The sequence below is a fragment of the Emydura macquarii genome, unplaced genomic scaffold (assembly GCF_026122565.2).
Source record: "Emydura macquarii macquarii isolate MOO-44397 ecotype Brisbane River unplaced genomic scaffold, CSIRO-AGI_Emac_v2 contig_1253, whole genome shotgun sequence".
Classification (NCBI taxonomy): domain Eukaryota; kingdom Metazoa; phylum Chordata; order Testudines; family Chelidae; genus Emydura; species Emydura macquarii.
In genome coordinates this window covers 19071266-19085275 of record NW_027131390.1, presented here as the reverse complement: position 1 = coordinate 19085275, position 14010 = coordinate 19071266, and the positions used below count along the sequence as shown (strand labels likewise).

At 42.0% G+C, this 14010-nt stretch overlaps 2 protein-coding genes across 10 annotated transcripts in view; one reads left to right on the top strand and one right to left on the bottom strand.

The window, feature by feature from the left end:
• The window catches only part of LOC137153175 (pre-mRNA 3'-end-processing factor FIP1-like), a 31678-nt gene extending 26028 nt beyond the window's left edge, over positions 1-5650 (top strand). For 2 of the 4 annotated variants that reach the window (XM_067548275.1, XM_067548277.1), the window contains 2 exons: positions 674-832; positions 4126-5529. In XM_067548275.1, coding sequence (XP_067404376.1) covers positions 674-832; positions 4126-4258 — 292 coding nt within the window. In that variant the 3' untranslated portion in view covers positions 4259-5529. Of the gene's footprint in view, positions 1-673; positions 833-2562; positions 2667-4125 lie in introns of all 4 variants that reach the window. The other 2 variants (XR_010919715.1, XM_067548274.1) reach the window with 2 other exon arrangements.
• Positions 5651-9823: 4173 nt separating this feature from the next.
• LOC137153170 (ligand of Numb protein X 2-like) overlaps positions 9824-14010 on the bottom strand; it is a 37287-nt gene continuing 33100 nt past the window's right edge. For 5 of the 6 annotated variants that reach the window (XM_067548268.1, XM_067548267.1, XM_067548270.1 and 2 more), the window contains 2 exons: positions 11928-12086; positions 9824-10485 (listed from right to left, as the gene is read on the bottom strand). In XM_067548268.1, the coding sequence (XP_067404369.1) occupies positions 10350-10485; positions 11928-12086 (295 nt within the window). In that variant the 3' untranslated portion in view covers positions 9824-10349. Of the gene's footprint in view, positions 10486-10533; positions 11186-11927; positions 12087-14010 lie in introns of those variants that run through there. The other variant, XM_067548272.1, reaches the window with a different exon arrangement.

Here is a 14010-nt window from a genome sequence, read left to right as displayed (position 1 = left end):
GTTTTATGGAAAATGTAGAGCAAGACTGAACACTGGTGACAGGGCATGTCACTAGTGTGTTCCAGGAAGACACCTGGGCAAAAAGTCCAGGACCTCTGCCACACATCCACATGTAGAAATATACTCCTTAGACTCTTATACATCCTTATAGAAAACAAAACCATTGTATTTAGGTTGAGATCTCGTATACATTGGTGTTGGGTGAGTTGTGGGATGAGCTGTGGGAGGGCCAGGGATGGGAACAGGAAACAATTATTTCTTTAGTATTAAAGATAGTTGCATTAAAGTTGCATAAATGTTGAAACGTGTGTTTTGTATCTGAACTCCACTGTTGCTTACTTCACTGTTGCAACTGTTGATCAGCAAGAAACGCTGAACTCATAAACTTGAACAGGTTTTTCCTTTTTAAATCTCTGTTCTGATTGGGCTAGTGGAGAATTCCAGACTAAATCAATGTTGCGTTTGAATGATGCTTCCCTTGGGAAGCAGGAGTCTGCGTATAGGTCAGGTTATGGGTAGAGGAGGTCCTCTGAGACCCTGGGACTTCACAGGCTCCATGAACATAGCTCATAACATATTAGAGGGCAGGCTCAAGTGCTTATGAGTAGCATATCCCCCTTGCTCTCTCTAGCAGCTCCCCCTGCCTCACTGTATGCTTGTCTTTCCCCCACAGCGATGATGAGCGCTATCGCTACTATAGCCGTGAGCGAAGCTATGATTTTGAGCGGGATTACCGCAGGAGTCGAGACCGGAGCAGGGAGCGTGAGGATCGCCACCGGGAGCGCAGGCACCGAGAGAAGGAGGAGAGTAGTAAACATAAGTCTTCAAGACGGTAAGATTCCTTATTGATGGAGTGGGCCCTTTAAGTGGGAGTGGCTGGAATATCCACAGCAAACCTGACCTTTAGTCCATTCTGGCATGGCCTGTGCCTGAGACATTGTCTAATGCCTGATGCGTCCGAGGAAGGCAAAATTCCCATCAGTAATGTAGGTGGCCAGGGATTCAGAGCCATCCATGGTAGAAGAAGGCTTCCTTTGTATTACTGTGTATTCATATTGTACAGTCCAATGCAGTGGTTCTTTCAACCTTTCCAGACTACTGTTTCAGGAGTCTGATTTGTCTTGTGTACCCCAAGTTTCATCTCACTTAAAAACTACTTGTTTACAAAATCAGACTTAAAAATACACAGTAAATAAGTGTCACAGCACACTATTACTGAAAAATTGCTTACTTTCTCATTTTTATCATATAATTATAAATCAATTGGAATATAAATATTGTCCTTATTTCAGTGTATAGTATATAGAGGAGTATAAACAAGTCATTGTCTGTATGAAAGTTTAGTTTGTACTGACTTCGCTAGAGCTTTTTATGTAGCCTGTTGAAAAACTAGGCAAATATCTGGATGAGTTGCTGTACGCCCTGGAAGACTTCTGCATGCCCCTAGTGGTACATGTAGCCCTGGTTGAGAACCACTATTTTAATGGAGCAAGGTTAGGCTATGGGAATCTCGTAGAGTGCCATCTGTAGGTCCCCCTATTGGTTCCCAGCGGGGATGTTGCTTGTCATGGACTCTTCACCAGGAGACTGATTTTCAATGCAAAGAAAAGGTCAGACTCCGAATAGGGAGGGAAAACTCAGCTATGCTCTGCTGGAACAATGGACTTGTTCCCTGCAAGGGAGTGGGCCAGGATGGAGTGTTCAGTCCACCAGTCTGAACTTTGCTTCTGGAGCGGCATGGACAGTGTGGTGCAGGGCTGTGGCACTGGTTTAGCAGTTGGGAGATCTGGGTGCTGTTCCCAGCTCTGCCAGTGAGTGATGTTGCCTGAGTCGCAGAGTGCCTCAGTTTTCCCCACCCATAAATTGGAGATGATGCTCTGATAAAGAGATCACTCCTGGAACTGATCAGGGTGTTGAGGAATCTCAAATCCTTCAGAGCAAAATGTAAACTACTTCTTTAACCAATCCTTCCCAAAATAGCGCCACCATCAACAAAATAATCAACCTAAAATCCAGCCTTTGACTTCTGAATTAATACACTTCAGAATTCTAGAAACTGCTCAGAAACCACTGTGCTGACCATCCTATTAACAATGGAGGTCGAATTTTAGATTTTTAGTGTTTCATGCTGGCTCTTGGGGGGAGGGAGAAGCATGATGTCATCTGGGCATGTCAGTGATGTACATGCTTTGAAAGTTGTATCAGAAAAACCTTGTATCTGGTGACAGGAGGCAAAAGGCTGTTCTCATCCTTCAGGATGTACATGAATTTCTCCCAGAGGTTCAGCCTGCTTTCTGAGTGTAAAAGAAGAATTAGAATCCCACAGGAGGGCAGGGACCACAATGAAAACCAAATTGAAGTGGGTTCTCCTTTAATAACAATACTCCTGATACCCAAGTAATTTGATGCTGTAGTAGAAATACAGCAAACCACTTGGCTATACAGGCAGTGTGGACTCTCTATTGAAATGATGCCAAAAGCTATTTGAGTGCTTAGATTGGGAATTAGAATACAGAGTGCCAGATGGGAATGAAACACTGAGATGAGTTTTCCTTTTTAAAGGCAAATATTCCCCCTTTTGTGAAGCCCAGCAGCCCAGAGTGCTTGAATGAGAACTGCTTATCCCCCTTAGTAAATGGTGAAATCCACGTACAGTGTTTTTAAAGGTAGCTCTTACTTACATTGCACTTCGGAGTCTAGTGCTTGAGGTGATCATGTTGGTGAGATCTGATGTCATTTGGGATTCCTGCGGTGGGAGAAGGGGCTGCAGTGTAGTTTCCAACCTGCTTTAGGTTAGATTTAAGTCTGAAGAAAATAGATGATGTTTACAAACGAAGCCCGTTTTAAATGTTCCAGGCCTTTAAGAAGGATGGTTGTGTGATCAGAGTGCGGGGTTGAAAGCACGCAGAAGTAGGTTCAGTTCCTGACTCTGCCGTTGAAGTGTTGGGTGAGCCAGGGGATATCATCTGTCTTCCAGGGTGCTGGGAGGTTTAACTCTCTGTGCAGGAAATGCTGTGAGATCCTTGGGAGCGAGGGTATTACGTTATCAACATGCAACCATGATTAAAGCAGGTTAGAAACTGACTTGCAGCTTTGGGATTTTTGCACAGGGCTTGAGTGCTCAGCAAGAGGTGCACCTCCTGGCTTGGGAAGGCCAGTTGTCATAAGTATGTTTGTGCATCTTATATGTACACCCCCTCTGTGTATGTGGTGAAGGTATCCATGTGATAAACTCCATTTACATTCAACTGGGAGCTCCTCATCTGCACTTTGCCGCCTATGCAACTCTGCTGCATTGGTTTGTCCATTTTTAACCCCCAGAGAAACTGCAGTGCTTTTTTTTTTTTTTTTTTTTTTTAATTTATTTTAAAAAAACCAAAACCAACCTGGCAGACAAACCGTGACAGGTTTGGGAGGCAGGAAAGAACCTTCCCCACACATGCCTGTGGCCTAGGATGGAGAAAGGGAGAAAGTTCAGTCCTGGTCCAACCCCTGGATTATCAGAGGTAGAATTGGGCTGTTTGTCCCATTAGGAAGCCAACAGTTCTCCCTGCCAGTCAGATCAGTCTTTCCTTGCCAGCCTGGGCAAGTCCTAAGAGATTCTGCATGGAAAAAACTAGTGTAGGTACATTTTCAAAGGTCTCTCAAACTTATTCTTGTCCTCTCCCTCAACACCCTTGACACCGGGCACAGCCCGCATTCCCTCCACTCCATGTAGTACTGGAGCCCAGCTTTCACAAATGTAGTCAAAAATAGTCCCAGTAAAAGCTTCTAAAGCTATTCCTACAAGAGCCTCTGTCAAACATGTGGCATGGGCAGGTTACAGGATGGTACACCATGGTAGAAAGGATTTATCACCACCCACTTGAAACGACGTGGGTAACTACCTCATGGTTTTGACACTGAAGAGTAGAGACCGTCCTAAACGAGTGCTGATAAAACCTTCCCATGGCATCCTCATGTGCACTGCATGTGTGATCTGTCTCGTTTATTCTAGGTCACACACGTGTCGTCCTTGTCAGCACGTTTTGTCACAGGTACAGTTGCATTGTAATTCTCTTCTGGGGCCGTTGGCCGTGCTGATGCTTGTTTCTGCTTCTCTACTTCCCCTCCCCCACACTGCAGTAAGCAGCACGACAGTGAAGAGGGGGAAAGCCACCGGCGCCACAAGCACAAAAAGAACAAGCGCAGCAAAGAGGAGAAGGAGGCCAGTGACGATGGCGTTGCAGAAGGAGATGAACAGGATGCCAAGGAGTAGCGGCCCCCAGCTGTCCATTCGGAGTGACTTGCTCCCTTGCAAGCACCGGGGCCTCTGAATTTATTTTCCAAGGGAAGCAGAGATGATTCTGATGGCCTAGTGTTGAAACGCAACGTGACAGCTCAAGCGTTAAGGCTGAACACACAGTTAAACTTTTTTGATACAAGAGACAATGTATGGCAGTAATAGTATATAACGCACCGAGCTACTCTTCTTGTAAACGTCCCTAGGAGAACTTTTATTGCATCAGATCCTATGGTTTCTGATGAAAGACAGCTTCAGCTGAAACGAACGTATTTAGGTGATAGGTTTTTTTGCGCAACCATTGTTCCTTTTTTAAAAATAGGACAGTAACTGCAACTTGAACTTTATTGTCCAAAGAAAAGTGTGATTTAGGTCCTCTGCGAGCCAGCTTAGACTCTTGCTTCTATTAGTGAAAGTCTCATCCCCCAAATTCATTTCTTTGTAGCTAGGAAAATATAATTTGTCCATGGCAGGATTGGCAGCATGTGGAAAGGAACTACTTTATGGGTGTGTCATTTGAACCAGCTTTGGTCTTAATTTCAAAGCCAGGGCATTCAGAAACTTCAAACCCAGCTTTTTTTTTTTTTTTTTTTTTAAACCCATTGCGAATGTAGTTCTACCACATGTTATACCTGTACGTGAAAAGTCATGTTCAGTGGAAGACCGTGGTAAGAGCATGAGTTCCTCTTTAATTAGTTTGGATGATCATTTTTGGAACAATTGAGATGGATAATCTAACACATTAAGGAACATGAAGCCCCATCCAGCATTGTTGGATTTGCTTATTTATATTCAGCGTCATCAATACTCCTGTGCAATGCATTCCCCTCTCCCCCAATAGACCTCACAGTAAATGCGCTCTGATTTAAGGTTTTTTTTTAACAGAGAAACTTCTCAGTGGAAAGTTTGGGTTTGTTTTTTTTTGTACACCTAGATCTTAAACAGAATACTGCACTTCTGTTTGTGAATCCACAAGTATCTCATTTTAAATATCTTCCACTTCTATGAATTGATATTTAAAAATGTCTTAAATCCTTCCCCAAAATAAGATGGTTCTGAAATTTTACATATGATTTTTTTTGTACTATAGTCATGCAAGTCTGAGTGTCATGTGAAGCTTACAACTTTTGAAACTTGAGCCGGTATAGCATGATGATATCAGTTTGTATGCTATGACAGTGCATTTGATGAGTCATTAACTGAAAAACCTGTGGGGAGCAGAATAAAGCAATTTTTTTGTAAATGTGGGTTTTAAAAACTTTCTATTGTCTTGAAGCAACAGAAAACTGTGCAGTGCATAGTGCAAGAACAGGCAGAGGAAAAAACCCTAAAACCACACTTAAATGTATTTACTCCTATTTGAATACTCTGTGCAACCCTGCCCCAACTTTATCAGAACAATTTACACCGGTGATAGGATCTATTGAGTATTTCATGTTACCATTTAGGAGCCAGACCAGATCAGTGGGCACTAGCTGTCATGGTGACATCTGCAAATAATTAGTGGTGTCTGTCTAGTAGTTCTTAATGTACAAGGGGCCAGGTTGGCAGAGCAGCCCAGGATTTGGAGTTCAGGCATATTGGGGAAAGCAGTGCAAGAATCACTTTGTAATAGCACTGCTGTGGATCAAGTGTGAGAGCTTCATTCCAGCAGTGTTCATTAGGCAACTTTCATGAGCAAGCACTGAATTTATTCACTTTTTGGAGAGGAAAAGTGTCCTTACTGCACAACAAAACAAAATAAAAGACACCAAGAACACTTGCTAATAGCTGAGAAGAGGTATTCAGTATGTGCCCACTATATAAAATACACTTAGGTTTGTATCATCTGGCATCAAAGCTTTGGATCAGCAATCAATCTTCACATTGTATGTACAATATGGCAAAGGTGGTGGTGATCACCCTCCCTTTTCAAATCAAGTCAGGCCCACTTTCAGCTAAAGTGACAGGGAAGAGCAAACGAATGGAAGTCCATGCACCTGCCAACTTTCTCCCTCCTCTCACCCAAGAAACATCTGACACTTTACAACTCTAAATGGGGTGATAGAGCTACTACTATTATGGACACCAACAGCTGTGTAGTACAACTATCAAAGAAGGAAATATACCAGTGCTATGGAACAGTGGTTTTCAACCTTTTCATTTACAGACCCCTAAAACATTTTAAATGGAGATGCGGATCCCTTTTAGAAATTCAACCTGTGGTCTTCAGGACCCCACCACAGTCGTCTGAGGTTGAAAACTGACTGAAAAGAATTCAGCTATAGATGCTGCACGTGCTCAGCCTGGCATTTGATGATGTGGGAGAAAGGGCGCTAAACTAGGCATCTATGGTAATGATGACACTTCTAGGTTTCGACCTGTAGGTGGGGATACTCGCATACTTTTGATTGATCAGAAGAACTGAATTCCTTTTCTGCCATCTGAGACTCTCATAGTCACCTTTCGTGGACCCCAGACAGGCTCTGGCTCCCAAGGGGTCTGCAGCTCACCTGTTGAAATATTGCTACAGAATGTCTAGAGACTTAGGGTGCGACTACGCTCAAGCTAGTGCAATAAAAAGAGCAGCCTGGCTGTTGTGGCATAGATTAGCCAGCTGAGTTTGGACTGGGGGTGGGGGGGGGGGGGTCAAGTAAGCTTGTTGCTGGGGTGGGAGGGTTAGTCCAGCCACTACCTGTACCACAACAGCCACATGGCTAATTCTAGCGTGCCAGCTCAAGCAGTACTAGTGCATCTGTTGCCTTGGGCTGGGACGCACACTTCCCCCGGCTGTGTAGACATACCCATATGGGCGTACAGCACTTAGTGCTAAACGGTTCAACTACAGAGCGAGGATGAGTTTAACATTTGGACATAGGCCTTTTGCCAGAGCCCTCTTATCTGCTTGCCAAAAGTAAACAGTGCTTCACTTGAAGAAAAGTGTTAATGCCTAGATTTAGAAAGCACTGAGGACTGTTCCCAGCTCTGCCCCAGCCTGTGGAATCTTTGACAAGTCATTAATATCTGTGGTGCAGGTTCCCTACCTGTAAAATTGGGGTAATAGTGAGAGTGGTGGTAAATGGGTGAAGTATTTGGATAGCTGTAGGCAAGGACCCCATTAGTTAATGGATACTATTCTGATTTGGGAACATTTTACACTACTCAGTCACTAGCATAAATCCCTACTGAAGGTTCAGGCCAGTCCAGCTCGTCTTCAGATAGACCAGCTCTTTCTGGGAGATGCAACATGACAAGCTCGTTTCCTGCCACTGCTTGAGGCTAGGATGCTCCCTGTCTTGGTCTGGCACAGTAGGACTGTTGGAGAAATATCCACTACTGACAAGACATCTCATTTTCAAACCCTCAGGTAAGAACACACCATATTTTCTTGTCATTTTTGAATAACTTAAAAGCATCAATACAATTCAACATTTATTAAGATGATTCTACACATTCTTGTGTGCAATGCAAACAATATGTAGTTACTAAGACTTCTTGGTGATGCTGAAGGCAGCTTGAAACAAGAATGGTAAAAATGGTAAAAATCTCACTGCCTTTTGCAGCAACCCCTTCATTTAAAAACTCAACCCATCACCACAACAGCAGGGCTGTTAAAGAGCAAATGTTACAACAGCAGTGGACACTGCTCTATGTTAAGTCTAATCACTGTTATCACTTAGTGTTGGTAGATAACCATTTTATCATACCCACACAAACTGATGGAAATATTTCCATTGAAAACAAATTTACAGAGAACGGATGAAAAATGCTGCTTCATAACTTAGTTTGATTTAAGGACATTTACTTTGTATATCTATCTGATTGACAGTTTGTTTATAATGGTTAGAAAGCTTTAACTTTTTGAAATCAACATCTACTGTTATTTAATAATTCTGATCCCCCATAATTTCCCACAACTGAAAATTTAAATAAATGCTTAACCCATAAATTTTGCACAATTGAATTTAAAATTGATGTAAAGTTTAAACAGTTGTCAAGTACAAAAAAATACCCATGGAATTCTGCCAAGCCTAATAGTAATCTCTCGCAGATCTAGCCACACATCAGAGCTTTGTATTGTCCCTAGCCAGGCTCTGCTTATGTATCTTTGTATGGAAGAGACCAAAAGAACGCCTTCTCTGAAGTTCTGCATTTCCTTTATTTCAGATGGAGGCTGAGTTAACCCTACTAGTTTCTCACAGGCAGCTTGCTGACTTTGAATCCTTTTATTCCTGATGTTCAACATGTCAGGAATCAGAGGCTCAGAAGTCCAGCTGGCCTAGAAAAACTGCAGTCCAAATCCACAGCAATGTTTTACCAACTGAACGGGACTGCACAGTGCACCATGGAAGATTTCATAAGAGCTAGATCCAGAGCTATTTGCTCTTAATGGGCTTTGATAAGAGTCCTTACATGCACCCTTTAGCTAACAGCCAAAAGCAAGTTGAGTCACTTGGTGTGTAAATTTATTAATCTAGCAAGGAACAGAACTATGTTCTGCTGTAATGGTTAATTTACAGGTAGCCAACTTTGTCACACAGGGCTCTGCTTAAGAGGAGGGAGTTTCTAGTCCATTATGTTTATTTTTTTTTATTTTATTTTATTTTTTTTTTAATCACCAGCTAGTATTGTTACAGGGGGAGATGTAAGAAAAGAGCTTCTTTTGATTTCTGTTCTAGCCCACGCTGGTCAGAATGAAAGCTGCAGACACAGGGTACAGCTACACAAAAAAACCCCAACCATGGCAGTCTGTTTCAGAGCCTGGGTCCACTGACTTGGGCTCAAACTCTGAGGCTAAAAATAGCAGTGTAGATGTTCCCAGGCAGGCTGGAGCCTGGGGTCTGGATCCCACCAACGGTGATAAGGATATTTTTCTTGGTTTATTTTGACATGTGATGTTGACAATGTGTTAATGGTTTATAAAGCTTTAACTTTTTGAATCTCAATGTCTACTGTCATTAAATAATTGTATGACCCCCACAATTTCCTGCAACTGAAAATTAACAGATAAGATGTTTTAAGCATTTTTTTAGGGTTTTTTCTGTTGAAATTATATATTAAACAATTTATCATTCTGCCAAACCTATATACAGTAAACCAAAATGGCGACTGTCCTTTGATATAGTTTATTTTACATATAGTGGTTGAAGTGTGGCTGGAGGTGGTGATATATATAATGTGGCCATGTCATTCTACCACCATTCTTAGCTCTGCTGGATGGGACGGAAAAGTGATGAATAGGAGAAGCAAAAAACATCAATCTGATTACTTTCTGGGGGCAGATATTTCTCAGTAAGTGGGCCTGTTATATTCAGATGGTCCATTTTTACATGATAAAAAGTGGTTTCAGTAAAATCACAAGGCAAGGAAAGCAGGGTTGAGGAAGGGGTAGAAATCAAACAATTCACTTAACTGATACCAGGAGTAAGGATTTCTGTACAAGCCAACACAATGCACTAGCATTAACAGGAATTCTTAATCTACGTAACTAGAAAAGGGTTGAAAAATACACTAGACTTCCTTCTATGGCCTAGAAATGTAAACACGGTTGGTAATGAACCATTTAATCTGTCCCTGTATTTTGTTTTATTAATGGCTTTTAAAAAAAGATACACAATGACATGTCCAAGCCACTCAGAGACCATTGAGCAGTTTGTGAAACTTTGCTCTTATTTTAGGAGATTAGTTACAATCATTGGTTTGGGCAAAGCTAAAATAGGATTTGAAGGAAAAAAAGACTGGCTCAAAATAGAGATGTACAATTCATATAAGACTACTGGAAAAATAACTCTCCCCACATCAGAGTTCTAATCCATAGGGGAAGCTACTGAAAGTACTGCTCCAATGTGCTACTATGTTGGATCTAAAATTTAGATATATAAAAAAAAGCTACATTTGCCTTCAGCAGGTTATGGAAATGTTTTCTTCAAACAGGAAGTGAAAGTCTACTGCATAGTACACATCATATGCCAAGAGTCCAAGGTTTCCTTGGTATGCCTGCCACATGTTTGGCTATCCCATCAATCTAGTGAGCAGCTGGTCCTAAAGAGGCTCATAAATTAAGTGAATACAGATTTGGATTAGGTGTTTATACAAGACTTCCAGGCCAAGACACCACTGTCAGAGTGACTTTGTTCTTCTGTTCTTTCAGCATGGGAATTAGCTCAGAGTTGCTCATTCCTATAGCAGACACTCCATTTACGGCCACTATTTCATCTCCGCACCTAGTAAGGCAAGAGGGAACTGCTGTCAGGACAAAATTTGAAGCCTCCATTATTATCTATATTACAGTGGCACCTAGGGACCCTGACTGGTCAAGGTCCAATTGTGCTAGGCACTGTACAAACACAGTAAGAGACAGTCCTTCACCAAAGAGTTTACAATCCAAATCAACATGACGCTAAGTGGTATGGGGAAGGGATGGTCTGCAAACCTCATGTTAGTGCCATCATTTGCTTTCTTTTTAATTTTTGGGGTGGAGATGTGTTGGGAAGGGATTACCAAGGCAGATGGGACAAGGGAAAGAAGAGGCGGCATAGGAGAAAGGTGAAGTGAAGTGACTGAAGGAAAGAGTGAGTGGTAGTTCAAGAAAAGAGCCAGGGTAAGACACTCCAGAGGAAAAAACTGTAAAGAGCAGATGGATGTGGATGATATAATCAGTGTTCAAGAGTAACTGCTGCAGCTGCTTGTTTAGTAATAGCTGAGGGGAAGTGTTCACAGGCTTCATGAAGGGTGCTGTCATGTTGGTAGTTCATGAGTCTGCTTTACATGCCAGGATTGGACACACCCGAACTACCTTGTAACGGTGTACAAAGTAGTCAGAGTGACAGACCCCATCTAAAGCATCTTTCTTGGAAACAGGAAAGTGAATGTTCTCCTAGCGCACCTAAGAGAGGGGATTGGATATCCAGGTAACAGCAGGGCCTGTCAACAAGGCAGTAATTTAATATCAGCACATTATTGCCATATAATTGAAAAGTCCTTAGTTGGATTAATGCCTGCACCTTTCATTGAAAGTCAGTCCCCTCAGGAACGGTGCCAGATCTTTGTTCTGACAGTATCCCTAGCAGATGGGCTGAAAGGGCAACACAGACAGCTGCTCTGGAAGGAGCCAGCTGTATACATTCCTAGCTGGAGGGAAGATATTGTAAATGGAGTTTCACAAGGCAAGACAACCATAAAAGTTAAAGAAGGGAGAGATTAGGTCTTGCAGCCCATCTCCGAATGTGTCAACCAGACTAGTTTTAAATGTCCCAAGCAACAGGACTTCCGCCCCTTGAGAGATGATTCACAATTTAATAAATCTCACTGTCAAGAAGTTTCCCCTGATATTCATCTTAAATATCCCCTTAATTTCATTCAGTTAATCCTAGTTATACCATAATCACCTCTTGTATTATCCTAATTCCTCTCCCATATGGTAGTTACACCCTTCAAAAAGATGAGTTTAAATCACTCATAAAATCATTTATAAGCCTGACTCTTCCATCATAATTGTAGAAATAAAGACAGCTGGTTGTGTGGTTATTGCTAAGAGCTTGGAAGAAAAGAACTTGGATAAGTCACTTAAAAAAAAGCACCCAATAGCTCAATAAAACTATACAGACTGCATCTAAGCTCAGTACTTCTAGAATGGATATAAACAAGGAAGAAACACCATACGTACTTTAGTCTTCTGTCACGGAAGGCGGGTGTTGCAGGCACTATGGTTTTAATGAAAAATGGCTGGTTTCCTTTGCCTTCTTCAAAGCCTCCAACAATGCTGAATCCCCAGCTTTCTGAGTTACTTTTATGAAGGACAATATCTTGACAGCAGTGAAGGTAACTAGAAAGACAGGCACGGTCACAGAAGAGGCACACACAACTTGTTCTCAAGCACCTATTTATCAGCTAGAATTGCTTGATGAAAAATCTCCATTTTTCCTGGCAATGTGGGAGCCCTTAGAAAACTGCAATAACTCTTGCTAGCCTACCTGTGTCCATGAAGGGACAAAGTCTTATCCCACTACAAGTATTGTGATGAGAGAAGGAAGGCAGGTAAGGAAGACTGTGGGGAGGGTTGTTACTGGGTTACCTTACAGCATTTTGTAAAAAATGAAGTAATTGTAAGCAGCACTGCTGCAGCCCTTATAATTAATTTGGAGTCAAATGTCTGGTTTCGCGTGTATTGTGTGCACTTGGTACAATGGCTGCATTTAGCAGCCAGATATCATAGATGAAAAGCAAACATTATGTTATTAGGTAAGGTAACCTTTCTTCTACTCAATGATCCAAACAACCAAATCAGTCAGGGTTTGTTTGTGAAGGGTTTTTCATGCAGGACTTATCATAAGAAATATTGCACAATAAGATACTACAGTCCTATGAGAAACAGTTCATAAAAAACATAATCCAAACATTTTGAGCTATACCTCCGTCTCAGTTGCTAAAAGATCAGAAGTATTATCATATCACAAGGCTAAGCCTGCTCGCTAAACTTCTTCAAAAGATCATGCATAAATACAAACAGCATTTGCTCTTGGAGTTCACTGCTCCACAGAAAGGGAGAACCCAGTGAACTATACTAGATATCCAAAAGGAGTGGCTGACGTGTACCAGGGCTGTATCTGTGTGAGCAAACATAGCAGCCATAAATCAGCACTCAGCAATAATCAAAGGCATGTAATTAACCTGTGGTACTACTGCAAGTTAATTGAGGCAAATGAAGAAAGATTAGACATTTAAATGGACAATAAAAATACCCACAGTTATGTTAGAGAGGATAACAATGAACATGGGATATCAAGTCCTCTGCTTCAGAACATAAGCTATCCACTAACTGCCTGGTAGGGTAAAACTAGCCCATGTTATTGTATAGGTGTCTTACATCCCCATCTGCAGCATGCAGTACTGACTACTGTCAGACATCAAATGCTAGGGGGCAGACCAGATGGCCACTGGTCTGATCCTGTATGGTAATTCCTGTTTTTCAATAGCTCATACCCAGCTTGGAACATCAGAAAAAAATCTGTCATTGTGGGGAGAAGACTGGCCAGGATACCTGTGTTACTCCCTACTCTTCCACGCAGGCAGCCCACCAGAAACAGGCTGGGGCCCTCTCCTCTGAAACGCTGTCTTTCTGGCAATACAGTGCTGCAATGTCAGGACAGTGTGTGACCACAGAGGCAGCATACTACTAAATGAGCCGGACCAACAAACTACATTTGACACAAACAATAAACCGCAAGTGTAGCAATAAAGACTGGAGCTTTTAAGAGTTCTGGACAGAGCTGCTGGAAAGGATTGACTATACCAGTAAGGCTTTGAGCACAACCTCTTCAGACTCTGCTCTTCCAGCACCAAACTGCTATCTCAGCCTAACAACAAATATGTGGCTTTCCTCAACAAAACAGAATGCAAGAGAATAAGCAGCATAGGAGCGATCTTCTGGATTAAGCATTTACCTGAAAAAGACACATACCATGTGCTAGCAGCAAGCTTCAGATTTTCACACTGGATTTCAAAACACAACTTTCAATGAACGTTTCGAGAAGGCTATACTCAGTGGTGGTCAAAAATTTCCCAGCAGAGGTTAAGAACAAAAACAAAAACTTAACAAACAACTGTGCAGTGCACAACAGTCACTCTGCCAAAAAGTCTGAACACCTATGCTTAGCTGAAGAGGACAGAGGAGCTCAACACTGAGCTGCAAGAGGTTTGTTTTTCCTCAGTGGTTTAGTGAAATTATAGTATACAGAGCCAACTAGTCA